The sequence below is a fragment of the Rhipicephalus microplus genome, chromosome 4 (genome assembly GCF_043290135.1).
Source record: "Rhipicephalus microplus isolate Deutch F79 chromosome 4, USDA_Rmic, whole genome shotgun sequence".
Classification (NCBI taxonomy): Eukaryota; Metazoa; Arthropoda; class Arachnida; order Ixodida; family Ixodidae; genus Rhipicephalus; species Rhipicephalus microplus.
In genome coordinates this window covers 91,620,347-91,640,519 of record NC_134703.1, presented here as the reverse complement: position 1 = coordinate 91,640,519, position 20,173 = coordinate 91,620,347, and the positions used below count along the sequence as shown (strand labels likewise).

At 45.5% G+C, this 20,173-nt stretch overlaps 1 protein-coding gene across 6 annotated transcripts in view; it reads right to left on the bottom strand.

Moving 5' to 3' along the window:
• Positions 1-348: 348 nt before the first annotated feature.
• Positions 349-20,173, bottom strand: part of LOC119172207 (hemicentin-2) — a 257,298-nt gene continuing 237,473 nt past the window's right edge. Inside the window, exons 8-18 of one of the 6 annotated variants that reach the window (XM_075893310.1) lie at positions 18,599-18,949; positions 16,688-16,942; positions 14,160-14,426; positions 10,900-11,031; positions 10,341-10,374; positions 9,552-9,658; positions 7,559-7,612; positions 5,994-6,160; positions 4,301-4,801; positions 1,778-1,940; positions 349-810 (exon numbers count right to left, since the gene is read on the bottom strand). In XM_075893310.1, coding sequence (XP_075749425.1) covers positions 788-810; positions 1,778-1,940; positions 4,301-4,801; positions 5,994-6,160; positions 7,559-7,612; positions 9,552-9,658; positions 10,341-10,374; positions 10,900-11,031; positions 14,160-14,426; positions 16,688-16,942; positions 18,599-18,949 — 2,054 coding nt within the window. In that variant the 3' untranslated portion in view covers positions 349-787. The remainder of the gene's footprint in view (positions 811-1,777; positions 1,941-4,300; positions 4,802-5,993; positions 6,161-7,558; positions 7,613-9,551; positions 9,659-10,340; positions 10,375-10,899; positions 11,032-14,159; positions 14,427-16,687; positions 16,943-18,598; positions 18,950-20,173) is intronic. The other 5 variants (XM_075893315.1, XM_075893311.1, XM_075893313.1 and 2 more) reach the window with 5 other exon arrangements.

Here is a 20,173-nt window from a genome sequence, read left to right as displayed (position 1 = left end):
GTAGAACGAGACCGAGACTGCCTCGCCCTCAGGCGAACGCAGAGACAGGCGCAGAATATCACTTGCGAGCCGCTTCACTAGGGTGGTAAGTGGAGTCCTAGCAGATCGCTTTTGCTTTCTCGAAAAGTCCTAACGATAGCGATAGCTTTTGCTGGCATTCCGAGACATCAACAGCTTAATCTAGATGGTTCTGTTAGAAAAGACGCCGCATCAGTTTATGTGATGGAACGTTCACAAAAGCATCAAGAAACGTTGCAAGAAAAAAAAGCCGAAAAAGTCTAGACATTTTGAAGCAAAAATACCGGATGAAGACCTCGACACCGTAAAAAAAGCAATTAAATTATTTCTTTGAGTTTCAGAGATTCTGCGCCATTTTGCTTTTTAGTCCGAGTGCACTTCGATCGTGACGTGGGCTTGAGGATGTCCTCGCGAAGTACTGATGTGTGTTACTCGGGTGCCTCCTAACTCAAGTTCCATTGCAGACTCCGCGTGATATTCCGAGGCCTGTCTGCCCTGACATTGTCGGCCTCACTGCAGTGGAAATCCCGTGACGGCATCAAGCTGCTGTAGCAGTTCGGCGGCGCGGTTGGTGCTGGGAGCAGCAGTTGCTCAGTCGCCTGACTTGGCGCCACTGCGGCCTGCCTTCTTGCGGGCCTTGGGCGGCACTTGGGGCTGTGGCGGCGGAGGGCCGGTGCCTCCCTTTGGGGGCAATGGGGGCTTGACCAGGCGAGGGTCCGGCATCCGGCCAGCTTTCACGTCCTCGTACATGTCAGCGTACAGGAGCTCGTCATTGATATCGGGCCTGTAAGGCTGCGCAAGTGAGAAGGAAAGAACGCGGAAAAGAAAGAAAGGGAGCTAGCGTAAGCTTTCGTAAGCAACGTGAGCACTTACTTGAAAGACGTGGTTCAATGTTAGAGCTGAGAATAAAATAAAGAAGAGACATAAGGAATGTCGCTCCTTGTTTCTTCTCAGTTCTAAGCTTGCGCGGCGTCGTTCAAGTAACGATGCACTAACGGGCCTAACATAATGTATTGTTTAGCGTAAGCAGCCCACGGAAATTCATTCTAAGCACTGAACTTTGCAGCACCTTCACAGTTTTTGTGGTTGGCACATTGTACTTGCACTACATAAACTTTCACAAACCTCCCTTTATTCTACACACAATAATTGTGATAGACAACTAAGATATGACTGACACATGTTTTACAGTTAGTTAATACATGGATGCGCATTTTACGCTATTTACGAATTGAAACAGCCCTACGCTTTCTGCATAGTGCGGCGCATTGCTGCACTTTGACCAATGTTGAGCTATGCTATACTATATTACAAAGATTTCGGCCAATTCTCTTCGTTACGACGCGTAACAATGGTGGCCGGTTAAAATGACACACCTATATTTAATTCTCTACAGTAATCTCCAACATAACTATTAGTCTTTCTCAACAGAGAATAGCTAATCAGTCAATCAAAAAGTATTTTGCTAGCTGGATATTATCAATCACACATGTGTTTCTATGGTAACATTTGCTTTGACATGTGCGCAAGTAACAAGACAGTGATGTTTTCAAAAGGTATCGCAGAAAAATGCGACATCTATCTCGATGTTTCTGCATTTCTTTAATACTAAGCCAAAATTTGCACATTTTATCTTGCATTGCCGATGCTTACACTCATAAACAAACACACTGGAATACGCGGACCTACTAGCACTTTTGTTACGCTGCTGTGGCAGAACTAACGCCATCGGAGCATCTGACAAACGCAGACCACTTACCGGCCGCTGCGTTGTCTAGCGTTTGGTGGAATTTGAGCGTGGCGTACTCCGTGGGACCGCCTTCCCTTCTAGAGGACAGGACAGCCGCTTTGTGCGAGTTGTTGAGCAACGCGAGGTCTGCGTACACGACCCCTTCACGGTGGTTAGTGCGCAGGAGTTGCACCTGTGGCCGGTGCCGTGCCGGAAGCGCAGGTACCAGCGGGCGGCAGGACAGTTATGTGTCGGGCAGGGAGGGAAGGGAGAAACACCAACAGAAGCATGCAGTTAGCGAGCGGTCACATGCCAGCACAACTCAAGAGCGACAAACGTTTGAACTGTTGCGAGATTAGTGCCACTTTGCGTCACAAAGTTTGCTCTGGGGACGTGAATATGTAGTGACATAAGCACAATTATTGCAACATGTCGGTTAGAATAAATACTGGTGATTAGATGTACTTGCAGCTTGTCAAGTCACCGGCGAAGACGAGCTGAAAAAAAAAGTCGTTCGTGGCTTCTTCCTCTAGACAGGGGCGAAGCCAGGGGGTGCCACACCAGGCACATGCCCCCGTTCCCCCCAAAGTTTTTTTTTTCTCGCCATGGCAGAGAAAGTGAAAAATAGCAATATTAAGGGGGTGCCCTTAACGAAATCAAGGTCGTGCCCCCCCTTCCCCCCGAAAAACGTTTCAGGCTATGCGCCTGAACAACGACATCGTAAAATGACTACCAATCCATGAAATATTGAAGGCGCATGATACAGCAATTCTTTATGAACCACGTACACATAACATTACGGGGAGAAACACAACTGTTCAGTGTGATAGGGATTAATATATACGTAATGATAAATGTAAGACATGATATTATTCAGTACACTGTGACAGAAGGGCACAAAAGTGCCCGTAAAACGATGGAGGAGGGGTACAACAACCCAAATCAAACCTTAGCTATCAGATCTATGCGAAAAAAGACCTTTGAATCGATCTAAGCTTATCTTGTCACCTCAACGCGCTCGTGCTTATATCATACTTAAGGTTTTCCTTTTTTGAAACGCAAGAATAAAAAGCTTAGATACCCTCAGAGCCGCATTGAGTTGGATGTTGGTCGAGCTGTTTTTTTTTCTTTTTTTACTTCCAACGGGTGATACTTCTATATCACCGTTTAGTACCATTGGACACGTGTGTAGCACCTCACTACTGGACGCCATTGCCACGATTTTTCCCCTCGGAGTTTCCTATAAATACAGCGCAGGGAACTGCGCGCTAGGTTCTCTAAGAGCTGCAACACACGGAGCTTCCGCCAGCATGGAAATGATGGATAGTGCACAAATTTGACTAATTATGATTCTTTCGGCTCCGCTTGGTTTAGCGTGGCTGCAAGCCGCTTTGTCACGAGACGACAGTCAGCAAATGGTCAGCAGTTACACTTCATCACCTCAAACTTTGAGGCTCACTAATTTAAGTCGTTTCACGAAGTTGACCACGGTCCGCTTTTGTTTTATTAGAGACAAAACTTGAACCCGATTGATGATTGATTTATATGTGGGAATTAACGTCCTAAAACCACCGTATGATTATGAGAGACGCCGTAGTGGGGGGCTCCGGGAATTTTTACCACCTTGGGTTCTTTAACGTACTCCCAAATCAGAGCACAAGGCCTCAGCATTTCCGCCTCCATCGAAAATGCAGCCGCCGCAGCCGGGATTCAATCCCGCGACCTGCGGGTCAGCAGCCGAGTACCTTAGCCACTAGACCACTGCGGCGGGGCAAAAAACTTGAACACAGCAATAAACAAAGCCACAAGAGTGCCCGAAGCCTGCAAGCACGAAGACTAGACAACGTTGTGCACAACCAATAGTTCCTGCGGTGGCTCAACGATCGCAGTGCCAGTAAGAGTACCCTAGTATAGGAAACTCTACGATTTTCTCGTTTCAAAAGAAGTTGTTACCGGTTCCGGAAGCAACGGCCTTTGAAACCGAAAATACCGTGCTTCGTTGCTTCTGCCTCCGGTAAGAACAAAGCATGAGCGAGTTTTTTGCATACTTTTGCTTTCCACTACAAATGTTATGAAAAACACGCTCTGTGAGATGAACTAAGATGGTGCACCCTAAATGCGGTATAACGCAGGAAGTCGTATAGAATTCCTTCAGCGCGTGAGGCCTTCACAGTGAAACTTTGAGCAGTAATAGCAAGACAATTAATGGAACGAAGCATGAAAGGAGAGGTCATTGATGCAACAAAACGAACAAATGACCGTATTTCGTGAAAAGTGAAAGTTCCAGAAGATCGGTACCAGAAAAACAAGCACAGGAAGAAAAGCACGCATTTCCACAGTCCCAAATGTCGAAGGTTTGTATCCAGGAAACAAGAAAAAGTGAAAATGATAAAAAGACCTGTGCCATCCACAGTTCAGTTCAGTGAAGTGTCACCGGCCTCTTGGCGAGGAATGGGCTGAAGAGAGTAGAGGAAGGCAGAGAGAGAGATAAAGAAGAGAGAGAAAGACGCGTCCCCGAGTGTGTGCGCGCACGCGTGCTGGGTGGCGACTGACCTTCGGCGTCGACGAGAGCGGCAAGTCTCCACCGTCGCTTGCGTCCTCGTCGCGAAGGGCCGCTCTCGGGTAGTGGTGGTACTGTTGCTGCATCATCATGGGCGAGTGCGCTCTGCTCGACGGCAGCCCGTAACCAGGGACGCCATCGGCGCCATTGCGATAACCGTTGCGCGATTCGGTCCTCATGGGAGTCGCCGAGCGGCGACCCAGGGATCCGACGGGAGTCGAGACGTGACTGCCCGGCTTTGTGCTCTTCGGCCGCGGCGGCGGCAGTCCTACGCCGTTGATGCTCGCGTGCACGGGGTCTGGGAAGGCTCGCGCCGGTGCCATCACGTTCACGTAGTGCGTCGGCTGCCGTCGCTCGTCCCTCTGGCACGGCGGAGGCGTCGCAGTCGAGGATGACGTCGGCTTGAGGCCCTTGCAGCTGCCTAGCGACGGCGCGTCCGAGGCTGACGTGGTTACCGTCGACTCGGACGTGACTGTCGACGCCGTTGAGGGACACTGTTTTTGGTGCGGGAGGTACACGTGCCGAAAGAGGGTGGGTTAATGAAGAAACGCAAGACTGGACACACAAGACGTATGCAAACACTGACGGGCTATTACGGAAGCATGTCGCTTTTTGCAACAGCGTGAGTTTGGGGAAAGAAAACGAGTGCTTGCAGTGCTTCGGGATGTAATTGGGAAGGGCACTAAACATTTCAACAGGCTCTGGCAAATGACGTGGAAGTAGGTGAAACCGCACGCTGAGTAGGTTAACAAGCTCTTCTGGTAATAACCTTTAATAGGACACCCAAATTAATGTGCAAAAGTCGTTGTATCTAAATAACATCTTTACGGTTTGAAATGTAATTTCATAATTAGTATCCAATCTGAAAGCTGCATTTAAAAACACACGACTAGTACTGACTAAAAAAACCGAGAAAGACTGAGTACTTTGCATTAGAATTTTTCATTATTCTACACTACTCTAATGTCACATATCATTACTCTCCGGCATTCAATTCCGAATACACAACTTACCAGTCGCAAATAATGATTTGCAGCGATAACTTTTCTGATTTCTTCATACTACCGTACAAACAGTCGTGAAAATGCTCACTAACTCAACACAGTGTTTTTATTTGTCGAGTTGTCGCTGACTCAAGAGCCAGAACAAGCACGACGAATGACTTCAAGTTAGCGAGCGTATTGGGAAGCTTGCGTTATTTTGGGCCTGTTCGGAGCATTAGTCGCTGTCAATGCACAAGCAGCCACTTCACTACGATTGGTTAGAAGGTCACAGAGAGTCGTGGTTACTGTCGAGCCGCTGCGGAAACGAGACAGAGGAGCTCTAACGCTTGGAAAACACAATTAGCGCAAAGCGCTGCGACCTAGGGGCCGGAAACTGCAAAGCGAAAGGGGTTTGTTTCTCATTCCTTTGCGCAGTCGTGACCGAGAAAGAAGGGAGAGAAAAAAGGCTAACTCACTGCGTTTACGCTATAGCTTGTCACCGCCAGTTTTGCTAGCGTTAGCGGGTGGGCAAAGCTCATTAGCGGTGTCGCCTGTTGGCCGCCCAAAGTCGATTGCCCTCAAAGCGCTCAACTTATTAGTTCTTTTTTTATGTGAGCGCGCAAGTGGCTGATGAAGAAAATTGTGTGGTTCAAGCACGGTATAAGACCACTGGAAAGGGTATTGGTGCGTGTCATGCCCTTACCCCCTTGGAATTTCTCTGAGGGTGGAAAGGCATGTTCTCGTACGTGGCCCTGTTCTCAGGCTCGTTGTTCGCCATCGATGGGGGCCCGTTTTCCGTCTTGTCTTCGACGTTCTGGTACACCGGTTCGGCTCCAGCCTTTGACTTTGCCTTCACCGGGCTGTTGAGATCTGCGAAAGCAAGGAGGTATACGACGGGAAGCTTGATTTTACTATCATTTTTATTATTGTTATCGTGAGTTAGCAAAAGCTGCTGTCAGTACGCCCCATTGAAAACCACTGCGTCCACTCAACAGCGACCTTTTTATCATCTGCTGGAACCGGTGCAACGACATTCCATGTCTCAGCGTAGCACTCGTATCGCCACTTCGACGGCTTCTCTGAGCCACAATATCCACAGATTTGTTGACTTATTTTTGTATCCCCTAAAGGTGCCGTGTGTACCATTGTACACATGAACTTCAAAGTCTCATTTCGCACCGCGTGTTTCTTCAAACGGCTTGAAGACCAATGGGCACATTCGTGCAATCTTTCTGAGTAGACATCTAACAGCTAATTAACTTCATTGTGCTGCGTATTGTTTCAAACAATCATTTTCTTAGAGACACTACTACGTTCGACGATCGTGTGCTGTACCACCTTCCAGAAGCTTTCAAAATTTTTTTTTAAATAAGTACAACCAAAAACTAACTGTGCGTGCATTTTGGTGTTAATTTACGATTTTATGAACAAATTGAAGCTAACTGATTACAGGATAACAAGATACTCAATTAGGCAACAGGCTAATCAACTATAATTACTAAAACTGGTACAAAATGACACATTCCTTCATTTACTTTCATTGGAATACGATACCTCGGAATGAACACTTCTGAGAGTCGTGCGATGCCAATTTGACGCATTTGCAGGCAGAGCACCACAATTCACACCGGAAGGGGTATACAGTGCAGGCACGGTGATTCAAGCTGTCGCTTTTCTGATTTGGAGTAGAAACGCCTCATCCATTCTGCTATCGCAAGGGCACAAGCGTCGCGAACACTCGATTGCTTTTTGACACAAATTGAACCAAATGAATTTTACAGAAAATGAGTCCAAGGACTTATTGTATAGGTACAACAATTTTTATCCTTAACTCTAGTGTAATAATTAGGACGTAAATTGAAGGGAATTGAGGTAAACTAAAAAAGCATATAATCAGTGAGATCCGAGCCTCGAAAATTTGATTTAAGCCTTCAATGTTGTACCTATCATCCAAGCATCTGACTTAAACAAGGACGATTAGACATGTCCTTGCATTTTGAATGCAGCAATATCAAAAGCATGTTCATTGCTTCGCGTCATATCACTGTCCAAGACGAGGTCGTTTGTGTTAGTACCGCGAAAAGACTCTAAAAGAGAGTGAAATGATTAAAAACAAGCAATGCTTCCTCTATCGTACAAAAAAGAAGTCAAGTCACATGTATATTTTCTCAATGCGCGCACCAAAGCTGTTCTGCGTGAAAAAGAATAATAAAAATAAATACTATTCAGTTAGAGTCGGAGTGTCCACACAGCCAGTACGTTCCTCACCTGAGACGGTTCTTCTTTTCCGTCTGGCCTCGTCAACTCGCTTGAATGCAATCACTGTGTGCAGAGGGAGTGGTGGTGCCATGGTGAGACAGCATGCCAGGCGTGCGTGTTACAGGGCAGGGTACGAAGTGAGAAGGAGAGGATTACGTCATACCGGGAACGGAAAGGAAGAGGCAACATTTAACACAGGACTCAAGCTTAGTGATCATGGCATGGGTTGCGAGTGGGAAACGCGAGCGCTGACATCATCTTTTCTAAGTAATTCTGTTATTCTGCATTAACGCAAACAATAAGCTTTTCAAATGCCAGCAATTGCTGTTACATTTACGTACCATACTCAAAGAACGAAAGGCGGCAGGTAAACGTTAAAGTAAACAGCCCGTTTGAGAAATTATGTCTGGCTGTGGTATGTTACACTGCTATGTTTCTGCGGCCGCACTGACCAAACATTTAAGGCTAGCTGCTCGCTGCTGTTGGTCGGTCGGCAGGCATATGCTGAAAATAATAACCGGGGTTTTAAATCGCGAAACCCCAGACATGGAGGGCTTCGGTAATTTTGACCACCTGGTGTTCTTTAACGTGTACTGACATCGTACAGTGCAGCCACGGCCACATCTGTGTAGAGCACGCGAAAAGCCGTTTTTTGTTCTGCGGGGCAAAACCTTGGGGCAGTATCAGGCTCTGACATGATCAGGCTCACAACTAAGGCCATGCATGCTCCTGATACACCATCTCAGAGCTCGAAACCGCCTCAAGGTTTTGGTCTGCAGAGCAACAACCGGCTGCTCGAGCGCTCTACAGAGACGTGGCCGTGGCTGTACATGGGCCTCTACCATTTCGCGTCTACCACTTCGCCTCCACTGAAATGCAACCGCCGCGGCCAGCATCGAACCCGCGACCTTCCGGCCAGCAGCCGAGTACATTAGCCACAGATCCACCTTGGCGGACAAGCATACGCTGAGTATTAGTACTAGTCGAAATTCATAATTATCACCAAAGCGAAATGCGTAACAATCGCGGTGCTAGACATACCGTTAATGGAGGCTGCCAGCTGAAAGCAACGAACACGAATCGTTTGTGAGAAAAGCATTCCGCCTTCTGGCTCTTAGTCCAGGCCCTTGTTGTCTGATCGCTTTTGCTAGCCGTATACCTAACATTGCAACTAGCTTAGTTTTCTATTAATTTGATTAGTTTTCTCTTGAGACAATTGTATCTTGAGAGGCTTTTAAGAACACATGACCTTAATCATTATATATGCAACGGACTTTGATCCAATGCTATGTCCAAAAAATTTATGAATATCACTTCAACTCTACGCGAAGGAAGTGAAGTTATGCGCATTAACTAGTGCTTCATGCAAGCCTTTTGTTCAAAGGTTATAGTTCCCCTCCTGAGTTTCATGCCATGATCACCGATGTAAAAACACTGTGAAATGTATTTGTAGCTGCAGAAAAGCCATTACGTACAGGCGGGTTTCATGCAGATGAATGGAAAGGCAGTGAAGCAAATCAGGCATTATTACAGCTGCAGGTATTAGTGAACCATTTGCGCATACAAAGGGATCAATGAGTGAGGAAGTCAAATCGGTGGTTGTTCTCGAGAATAATTGCCGAGTGTTTATGAACATGACCATCATGCACCATACTTGATGCTGCAGTCGATACCGCGTAATAAAGACATTCAGCTGTACTGATATACTTCCTGTGTGGGATGGCATGGCGTACACAATCATATGCAGTCTGGCCCACTTACGTCCGCCAACTAGGGTAAACGCTAAATTTTACACCGGAATACCATAAACACCAACAAATGTTCATTTGCTTGGAGTACGGTTTGTGGTAGTTAAAACAAATTGCACTTTGCATGCACTGCTGACGCAGCTCGACAGAGACGTGCGCAAAGCATTGTGTCCAGAAAAGTACAAGGATTTCACGCTGATAACGCATTATGAATCATTTTAAGGTGCACAAAAAACAATGTTAAGGGCATCTACCTGAGTTTCCCGTGATATCAGTGGTGCTACCGTTCTGCAGATAAGGTGGGTGGAAGTCAGCCTTGTGGATGCTCAAATCTTCACTCAGGCTTAGACGTCCTTCCGGTCTAAGGTAGAAATTAGCGTCAGCAAAGAAAAGTGTTCTTAACTGATTCCTAACTTTATTTTATGTAAGTTTACTCAAGTTTCAGTAAACGTCAAGTACTTCAAGTACATTTTGATCTATACCATTTTTCGCCATTTTAATACGATATAAACACTTACTGTCATTTTTGCCACAATTTTAAGCATACTGTCCCTACATATGCAAGATATTCTGAGTGCTGCTCATGTATGCCAATAAATATTTGAAAGCTGCCCAAGTTCTATTGGATGTCAGTTGGTTAATCGGGGTAGTCGCTTTACGTGGACTTCGTTAAAAGAGCTGAACATAGCACAAAAATAGCACAGAAAGAGCATGCGAAATGAGATTAACTACCAATTGAACTATCTGCAAGTGGTTATGAGGTAGTATGATCAGCAAATCCAGATATCAACAAAAACGAATGAGTAAAGTAAAGGTCAATGTATTGTGATTGAAATTAATACATTTTAAGCGAACATGTTTTACTGCAGTTAATGATTTTGAGGCAGGATTACCAGCGTCACGAAAGCAATTTGCTCGTGCAAGCCATGCAACAACACAAAAAAGCCCGGGATTATTAGTGAACAACATTGGGGAAGGAGTGGTTGTTACTTCTTTGGAAAAATTAATAAAAAATTTATAGCAAAGTAGCTAAATGTACTTACGTTTGTCGATCTTCAATTGCTTCTTTCGGTCCAGCTGTAATAAGCACACACAACATCTGACTCCAAGATGTGACTTACCGTGGATAAACCACTGGGTTGTCTTGTTACTGAGCAAAATGAGATATTGAGTTCACGCAGAACAGCTTTGGTTTCGCCATCTAAACTCTACACAGTAAAGTTATTTGCCGGTCAACCAGATTTGACGCTTTGTAGCCTTGTACAATAACTGAACCATCGCCAGATATGCTTTCCAAGAATGCCATAATAATAAAAAAACATGAACATGCCAAGCCAGGGAACTCCGGTGGCGTTTGCAATGACACGGGCAGTGTGAAGAAGCCATATTGTTAGACTAAGCAGCAGCTCAAATAAATTCCATAGAACATCATCAAGCGTCGGGCATTTGTCTCGCTAGACCTCTGTTTCAATATTTTTCAAATTTTCAGTCAGAAAAGTTAATTAAAGCTCGATTATTCGCGAAAGCGTTTACAAGACTTAGTCAAATATAAAGGTTTAGTCAGCGTGCAGATGAAAAATCTATGCAGAGCAATGTGCTTACCTCTCCGCCGCTTTCTCTTCATTATAAGCACCAGAACAACGATGATAATAATGAATATTAAAACGATAAGTCCCGCGATGCCCGTAATCATCATAACTTGCTCATCGTCCAGGTATACATGGTTGTAGGCATCTGCAAGAAACGGGAAATATCTTATTTGTGGGAACCAGATTCATCAGCAAGCTGTCAGTCATTTCACTTTTCATCAAAACTTGAAACAGGGTCTTGGTTTAATAGTGTACTGACCATATCATCATTATTATTTTAATTAAAGTTAAACGTTCTTGTACTTGTGTCTGATTCCACCCTTCACCAACCTTACACCCAGATAGTCTGAAACTACAGGATATAAATGATAATGTGAACTGTCTTATATTCTCTTCTCATGCTAGTGCATTTTACGTGTATTTATTTGTGCATGCGGGTCTGTTAGGTTTTTATGTTATTTTGTTGTTTTTTTTGTATCTTCGACCACAGTTTACGCCAGAAGTGGCATTGCAAGGCCGTAACTGGCGCAACACTTGCATTGAGCATGATTAAACTCTTCTCGGTTCCTTGCTATTATATTTAACAGTGACAGTACCCAGATTTAATAATTTCATACTAACACACCCGGAACCATACGTTCATGTGTTCATACTTCACGAGACTCGCAAATGCGAACACATTGGCTTTTACACAATGTTCTTAAGATAAATTTGTTTTGAGCTATACGGAGGTGGGAGAGTTGCTGTCACACACCCTCAGTCTTCGCTCCGATTGCGAAGGTTTCCTCTCTTTTGGCATACGCACATCACTAAAAGCAAGTTTCCTGTAGAAATGAATTCGTGCTAATCACATGAAAGGAAAGCGAGTGTTCGAAAACCGAACAGTAACCAAACTTATGAAACATTCTGACGATGACGCAATTTCTGCGGACTCCTTTTAAGGGCGAAATTTCTTAGGGTGTGGTCTGTCCATCCTCCGTATGTATGGAGTAGTACATAGCCACCGGTGGCACATACCCACTCTAGAGCGGGTAAGTGCCACAGGGGATGCGAGATGGGAGATGGCGGTGCTTGGAGTGTTCATTAGATGGACGTACGAACGGACGCACAGACGGACGGACATACAGACTATCAGACAGACGGATGGATGTATGGACGCGCGGAGCGGGTATGTGCCACAGGAGATGTGCGATGGCTATACTTGGAGTGTTCACTAGATGAACGCACGGATGGACGCATGGACGAACAGACAGACAGATTAGGAGACGGACGGACGGATGGACACAGGAACGAACGGACAGATGGATGGACGGACTCGCGAGTGGACGCACGGACAGACGGACGAACGTATGGATGGACGCGCGGATGGTCGCGCCGACGGAAGTAAGAACGAACGGAAGCACGGACGGGCTGATGGACGCTTCGCCCCACTCATCATCATTCACTCCATGAATATGCTGTGATTTTTTTAACACTTAAGCTGTTTAAGCTAGCTGTAATGTGTCCAACCATATCTCGAAAACATCTCGAGGCTCTGTTGCCTAGCAACCACTCGCTTCGCACAGCTGGTGCAACGTCATGTCATGCCGAGTGTGCCCTACTCTTTCGGGACGAGGAAATATAGGAAGATAGGAGAAAAGAATAAGAAACGTGGAAACTAGCTAAGCAACGTCATCATCATCATCATCATCAGCCTGGCTACGTCCACTGCAGGACAAAGGCCTCTCCCATGCTTTGCCAGTTAACCCGGTCCTGTGCTTGCTGCTGCCAATTTATACCCGCAAACTTCTTAATTTCATCTGTCCACCTAACCTTCTGTCTCCCCCTAACCCGCTTTCCTTCTCTAGGAATCCAGTTACTCTTAATGACCAGCGGTTATCCTGTCTACGCGCTACATGCCCGGCCCATGTCCATTTCCTCTTCTTTATTTCAACTATGATATCCTTAACCCCCGTTTGTCCCCTAATCCACTCCGCTTTTTTTTTTGTCTCTCAAGGTTACACCTACCATTTTTCTTTCCATTGCTCGCTGCGTCGTCCTCAATTCAAGCTGAACCCTCTTTGTGAGGCTCCAGGTTTCTGCTCCGTAGCTAAGTACCGGCAAGATACAGCTGTTATATACCTTCCTCTTAAGGGATAATGGCAATCTACCTGTCATAATTTGAGAGTGCTTGCCGAATGTGCTTTACCCCATTCTTATTCTTCTAGTTACATCAATGTCGTGGTTAGGCTCTGTGGTTATTACCTGCCCTAAGTAGACATAGTCTTTTACTACTTCAAGTGCACTATTACCTATCTCGAAGCGCTGTTCCTTTCCGAGGTTGTTGTACATTACTTTCGTTTTCTGCAGATTAATTTTAAAACCCACCTTTCTGCTCTCCTTGTGTAACTCCGTGATCATGAGTTGCAATTCGTCCCCTGAGTTACTCAGCAATGCAATGTCATCGGCGAAGCGCAGGTTACTAAGGTATTCTCCATTAACTCTTATCCCTAACTGTTCCCATTCTAGGCTTCTGAAAACCTCCTGTAAGCACGCGGTAAATAGCATTGGGGAGATTGTGTCCCCCTGCCTTACACCCTTCTTGATTGGTATTCTGTTGCTTTCTTTACGAAGAACTATGGTAGCAGTTGATCCCCTTTAGATTTCTTCCAGAATGTTTATATATACTTCATCTACGCCCTGATTCCGCAGTGTCTGCATGATGGCTGATATTTCTACTGAATCAAACGCCTTCTCGTAATCTATGAAGGCTATGTATAGTAGTTGGTTATACTCTGAGCATTTCTCTATTACCTGATTGATAGTATGAATGTGGTCAATTGTTGAGTAGCCTGTTCCAAATCCTGCTTGTTCCTTTGGTTGATTGAATTCTAATGTTTTCTTTACTCTGTTAGCAATTACCTTTGTAAATAGCTTGTACACTACAGAGAACAAGCTGATCGGCCTGTAATTCTTCAAGTCCTTGTCATCTCCTTTCTAAGCTAAGCAACACACACAGCTTAATAAATAAGTAGTAAAATGTTGCGGTTTTTCTTTCTGACACCACCGTATAATTATGAAGGACGCTGTCTGGGATCATCTGGGATTCCTTAACGTTTAAATAAACGAGCCTTCATTTTCTCGCCTCAATCAATATGCAGCCGCCGCAGCCGGGACCCAATCGCGCAGCCTTCGGGTCAGCAATCGAGCATAGTGACGGGTGTATACATGAAAATTTGTATAAGCCAAATCGGTTTTGTTCCTGAATGGTGATATGCGAAAGGTGAAGCTTACCGCCGGGACCGTTCACTCGGTACTCGCACTCTGCGCCTCCCAGGGAGTTGTTGGGCTGGCAGAGGTAGAGGCCGTAGTACTCGGGCGCTGTCGAGTCGGGCACGGTGTATATGCTGCGCAGTCCTTCCGAGTAAACGTTCCGCTCGATCGTCTCGTTGCCCAACATCCAGGTGATGTTGACCTGCGCTGGGTTGGCGTCCACTTCACATATAAGTGTCACCTGGCCCTCCGAATTCTTGCTCGTGTATAGCACGCACGAGGGTGGGTCTGCAAAAATTGTGTCGAAGGGAATTCAATAAGTTGTTTCATTTGTGCAATTGTGATACTGAGTGTGGCGAGTGGTTCCTGATTGACTAGGATATTTTGCCATTCCAGTATGCTCTCTTATTCTACAGAGCTCTGCTGCTTCAATGCAGAAATACAAAAAATAAATGCTCGAATACACACAAGATATAATAATATCGAAGGAAAGGTAGGGAGGTCAACGAGTTCAGAATAACCGCTTTGCTACCCCTACACGTTGGAGAGGGATGGGGGAGATCGAAAGAAGGTGAGGAAAGAGAGAAAATGGACAGAGAGATGGCACATCGCACAGCACGTGCACAAGCGCCTAGTAAGTAATAGTGCGTTAAGACGACGGATTGAATCCGGATTTGTCGTGGACGCGGACGGCTTATCCGCGGATGATCCGCTTGCAGGCTCATCCACACAACGGATGGTGTCCTAGGAGAAAACAGCCGGATTACCCACGACAGCAGATTCGGCGCTCACCTGCACCCGCTGGCAGCAGACAGGTTTGAGAGTATTCAACATGGATGCCCGCAAGAAGCGACGCTTGGCTGTGATGACTGTCACGTTGTGACAAATGAACGAGGAGTGTTATTCTTTCAGGAGAAAAGAGAGTTGCTGTCAGAATGTTCTTTCAACTACATTGTTCCCCACTTGTAGAACTTCTGAACACGTCTCCCATCCTTTTTTAAAAGCGGCACGTCACCGGTTGCAGACGTCAGAATATTTCACCACCATGACGACTAAGAATCTCGCGTGTCAAACGACGGCGGCGACATTCCGCGAACCACCAAAAGTGATTTCTGCGTATTTAATCAACTGAGAACAGAGCCCCCGGAAACTAAGTAAACCATGCTCAAGCGTAGATGATGCCGACCAGTCATGCAGCTGTCCGCGAGCCACGGAGGACATGCCCCGAGCAGACGAAAAGTGTACTGGTTGCCAGAAACCCTGAGCTAATCCGCTGAAGTATCGGCTTTCTCCCGCCAGAATCCCGATGTGAGAAACAGGTTCGGGTCATTCGTTTGCGAGCCACGCGAACGAGTCGCGGACGAGGAGAATTGCTGATGTGAGGTCACGTGACACGCCGTCCGTCCCGCCATATTCGGATTTGGTCCGTCGTCTGAATGCAACATAAGAGTCCAATAATCTGTCGTGAAACGCAATATCACTCTCACAGCCAACCGACCAGGTGCGTCTTCCCTAAGAACCTCAGCTCTTCCTTGAACGCCTTCAGCTGCAATGTCATTTGTCAATGACATGCTAGGACAGATTCAACAGACACTTATCTATTGTAAAGGCGCGTTCACAAGAGAATGTATAGAGACGGGTACGTGCACCAGATTAGCATTGTTCCGCTTGGTCAGTGCATTCTCTTGTGAACACTTATTTCTTAAGCATTGTTTTATTAGCATTATATACCAAATCTTCTTCATTTATTAGGTCAACGACAAGTGCTGCTATTTTGTGTCCGCAATAGGTATTGCGACTTCCCCGAGTAAATAAAAAGCTTCAGTTTTTCACAGAGGGACACTAAGATCGCCGCTCAATGTCAATGAATCCCTGGGTGGTACTTGAAAAATTATAATTCGATCATGAGAGACATTAGAGTAGAAAACTTCATAATAATATTGGCCACCTGTGGCTCCTTTCAAGTACGGCAACCCCACCCTCGGGGCGGCAACAAGAACGGCAACCCCATCCTCGTGTTCAGCAGTGCCGCATGTTATCTTGCAAGCTATTATGGTGCGCAGTCATAGCTCAGTGTAATCGGTGTATGGATGAACAAAATAGGTTCAGCTCTACATCAAAGCGCTTAGGTGATGCGAACTGTCATTCATGCTATTTAGGAATTTGTCACATGTATTTCCTGATCACTAAACACGTGAATGAATGAATGAATAAATGAATGATAGAATAAATGAATGAATGAATGAATGAATGAATGAATGAATGAATGAATGAATGAATGAACCTTATTTGAAGCGTGTCAGGTAGTTTGCTCTGTGCGAGGCTGGGATATCTTTTTTTCATATTTGGCAGGAAAAAGTAAGTTCTTCTAAGGATGCAAGTACTTACAATGCGCAAGACTAACGTTTTTAATCAGACAGTTTCGTAGCAGATAAAAAAAGCTGCACACTGTCTGCTTGCAAGCTTGGCTTTCTACTTGCACGTTTCCACGTCATTTTGTCAGGAAAAAGGTGAAATCACGGGGTGTGGAACACGTATGTTCTACTCACAGATGACGTCAATGTAGGTGTTTGCGGACGTCGATCCGTGACGATTGCTAGCGACGCAAGTGTAGTTGCCACTGCGTTCACGGCCGAGGCTGTAGTTCATGAACAGCAGCGGGCTGTCCGAGATGACCTGGTCGTTGTACATCCACATGTACTCGCTCGGTGGCTTCGAGTTGGCCGTGCACGTGATCTCTTCGGCCACGTTTCCCTCGTCGACGAGCAAGTGTTTTTCAGACACCTCGATGTCTTCCGGGGGATCTGAGCCAGAGAACAGTCACGGTTACAGTATTGCTACCGAAAAATTGCCCCATTTTACATAGTTTCTCAAACAGTGTGGCTCGTTTAGAGCTCGTCTATGTTATTGGGCTGAACTCTTCTTGTAAAATATTCAATTTTAACGCAGTGTGCTAGAAAATATCAGGAACGGATGAAAATTTGACAACAATTCTATCTTCTGATATGTGACGCATACAAAGAAAATGCATAAAATTGCAAACTGCTTTGCAAGGAGGGTGGCTCGTGCTTATATTTTTTTTTAATTTTTTGATTATCACGTCATATACAAAGCGTGACTAGTAAATCATTGTAAAAGTTGTAAATCACTTATCCTGGAACAGGTGTTGACATCAACACCCTAATCGTCAAGCTGTTCTGACACCCGCGCCATTCACTTCTTCATAATATTTAGCGGAATGCCACTGTTTTTGTAATTTTTTATTGATTAATGTTTTAGCTTTGCTCATCCAACGGAACTGGCCGTTACGTGATTGTCTTTTGTGGAGTATTCGCTACAACTCGCAATAAAATCAGATCGTTTTTAGCAGAACTTCTGCCAAATTAAATAGATTTGTCGTAAAAGATTCACCCTACAAAACTACTGTTCTTTTGTTTGGGCCCTCTAGGACAAAGTTATAGGAATCATTTTTTCGCCATTCTGTAGTTCATCATAATGCTAAAGAAATATCTTGCCAAATTTAGTCGGAAATAAATATTTCATGACTGATGATCGGTAATTCGAACCAATATATGTGGCACAACGAATGGGGAGACGCGGTTTTTCTCAGATGCCGCACTTTTATTCTGTAGTCTGAGCTCCTCTTTGTTGTCGGCTTCTAACAGCCATCACTACATTCTTACATCACATACTCCTATATTCTTCAACTATTGACTTGTACTTAATGCAAAAGTCCACCAACCACTCGGGCAATCCTCTGCATTAGCGGAGCCATGGCCAGAGGACAACAACCTATTTCTGCACAACTTATTGCACGACTTATTGCACAATAAACAATACCACAAATATTTTGGGTACCATTCTCTAACCAGGTGGCTTAGCGTTTATCAATGTGTGGCACTTAAATTGAATCAATAGCGTGCCAAAAAGGTACAAACGATTAAAACCACTATCGTGGACGTTTAGGGTACCGTGATTTAACAAAGAGAGCGAGTGTTTATGAATGTGACGAGCGCATCTTTTGTCAATATCGCCACAAAATGTACAACCAACATATCTTTTTTTTTAACGAATATCGAGGTTTGGCTTCTTGGGCCCTTACCTTAAGAATTTTTTAGTGTCCCAGATGTCATAAGCACACATTGATGATGCTGATTTTAGAAGCTGGCAATGGCTGCTTAATGACCATGTTTTAACTAAGTAGTAATATCATTCAGCTCGCTTTTTACAATGAACAAAATGTTTTATGTAAGGAGAGCCAAAATATGCGTGACCGAGACTATGATATTACAAGAGCAAAACCAGCAAACATTATACAGCTACTATGTCGCTTTGTGCAACTTGGTGAATGATATTACTATTGCGTGATCGCGGCAGTGACAGAAGTGGTTACGAAAGGTAGGGACAGTGCAAGGCATTGAGGGCTCGCACCATGGCGGGGCCGTGCTTGCCCAACTCACACTCGACTTCGAAGTGCGTCGTCGAAGAGACCGCTCGGCCAACCAGGTTGCCGCTCGAGCGACACGTGAACGTGGTGTTGTCCAAGTTGCGGTCGAGGACGCCGCCGGGCCACTGCGTCATGTCGAACTTGAGCGTGCTCACCACCGAGGCGAAGCGGTTGTCCGCGGGCTCCTCCGGGTGTGGCGTGCTCTGGATGCTGAACTGCGGGCTGTAGTCGATGCTCTCGCCGGCGCGCAGCCACTCGATCACGCAGGCCGGCTCGCACTCCACGCGGCACGACAGGCTCACGTCCGTCGAGTTCTGCAGCGCCCCGTGCACGCCGGGCAGGTGGTCGATGAACGACGGCGGTGCTGCGAGACAGAGAACGGCGCGTCCAACGCACACATAGTCGGCTTTGCAGGCACAAACGCGAGTTGCTCCCCGAACTTGGCCACTGCTACTGTGTGGCCCTCGTTTATTTATCACGCATTTCTCTATAATAATAATAACATAAAGGTGCTCTCCCCCACGAACACAGACTTCGTCGAGACGGAAATGAGCGTGGAAAAGCACGGCTCTTCTTTCGGGCTATTGTCGCGGCTGGAGACGAAGCAAGATCGATAAAGGTGATGTCTAGAGCCGAAAGATCCATAACGCTAATATCCGGGATTCCTTTCAGTGGTCGGTCTCAAGGGCGCTCGGTTTTGCTGCTTTTCACGTAAATGAGGCGACTCTTCACGTCACAAAAGGCAAAATCGGCCTTTAATGTTAAATATAGTCTGGGTGTCCAGAACTAAAGCCCTTCGACGCATGCTATTTGCAAGGTTACTTCCATATAGCTGCTTCAAATTGTGTTCTCAAAGAGAACTCACAAGGTGATTAAGCGCTTTATGGTCGTACTAACAGCAAAAAAAATGTATTGCTGGAAACGCTTACGTGTTTTTCTTGCTGCAGTAGCATGATTAAACAATATTTACGAGCACCACCGCGATAGCACTCTCAAAATATAATAAATACATTTTTCTTCGCACTCTCACAGCCTCATATATTTCTTTATGGTAAATAATACGAGTGCAGCTTTCAACTAGAAAGCTCTCACCCTTATAATTAGTGTTTCAGAGCATAATCAAACAGTTTATTTTTTCATGAAAACCCCTTTCTAGTCTACAAGCAATTTTTCTGGTGTTTGAAGCTATTCAGCGCATATGCTCTCTTGCGAACAAAGGTCGGCAAAGCTTGTCGGGCTCACTCAAACTCACTCGAGAAATATATGTTGCACTTTGAACTCACTCCCCGACTCAGACTCACCAAATATTTCACGAACCGAACTTACTCGGGCTCACACTGACGTAAATTCTCCTCAAGCAGACTCACTCGCACTCAAACTCACCAAAATACATTTCACCCGGACCCACTCAGACTCGTACTAAGACTCACGGCTCTATCTGAGCCTGAGATCTGAGTCTGAGATGGTCCGAGTGAGTTGACTCAAGAGGGAGCTTGCCGACCTGTGCTTGCGAATACAGGCATTCGTCGTTCCACCTGCGTCTGCACTGTTTAGCTTAAAGGCATGGTTCACAGCTCCTTATATACAT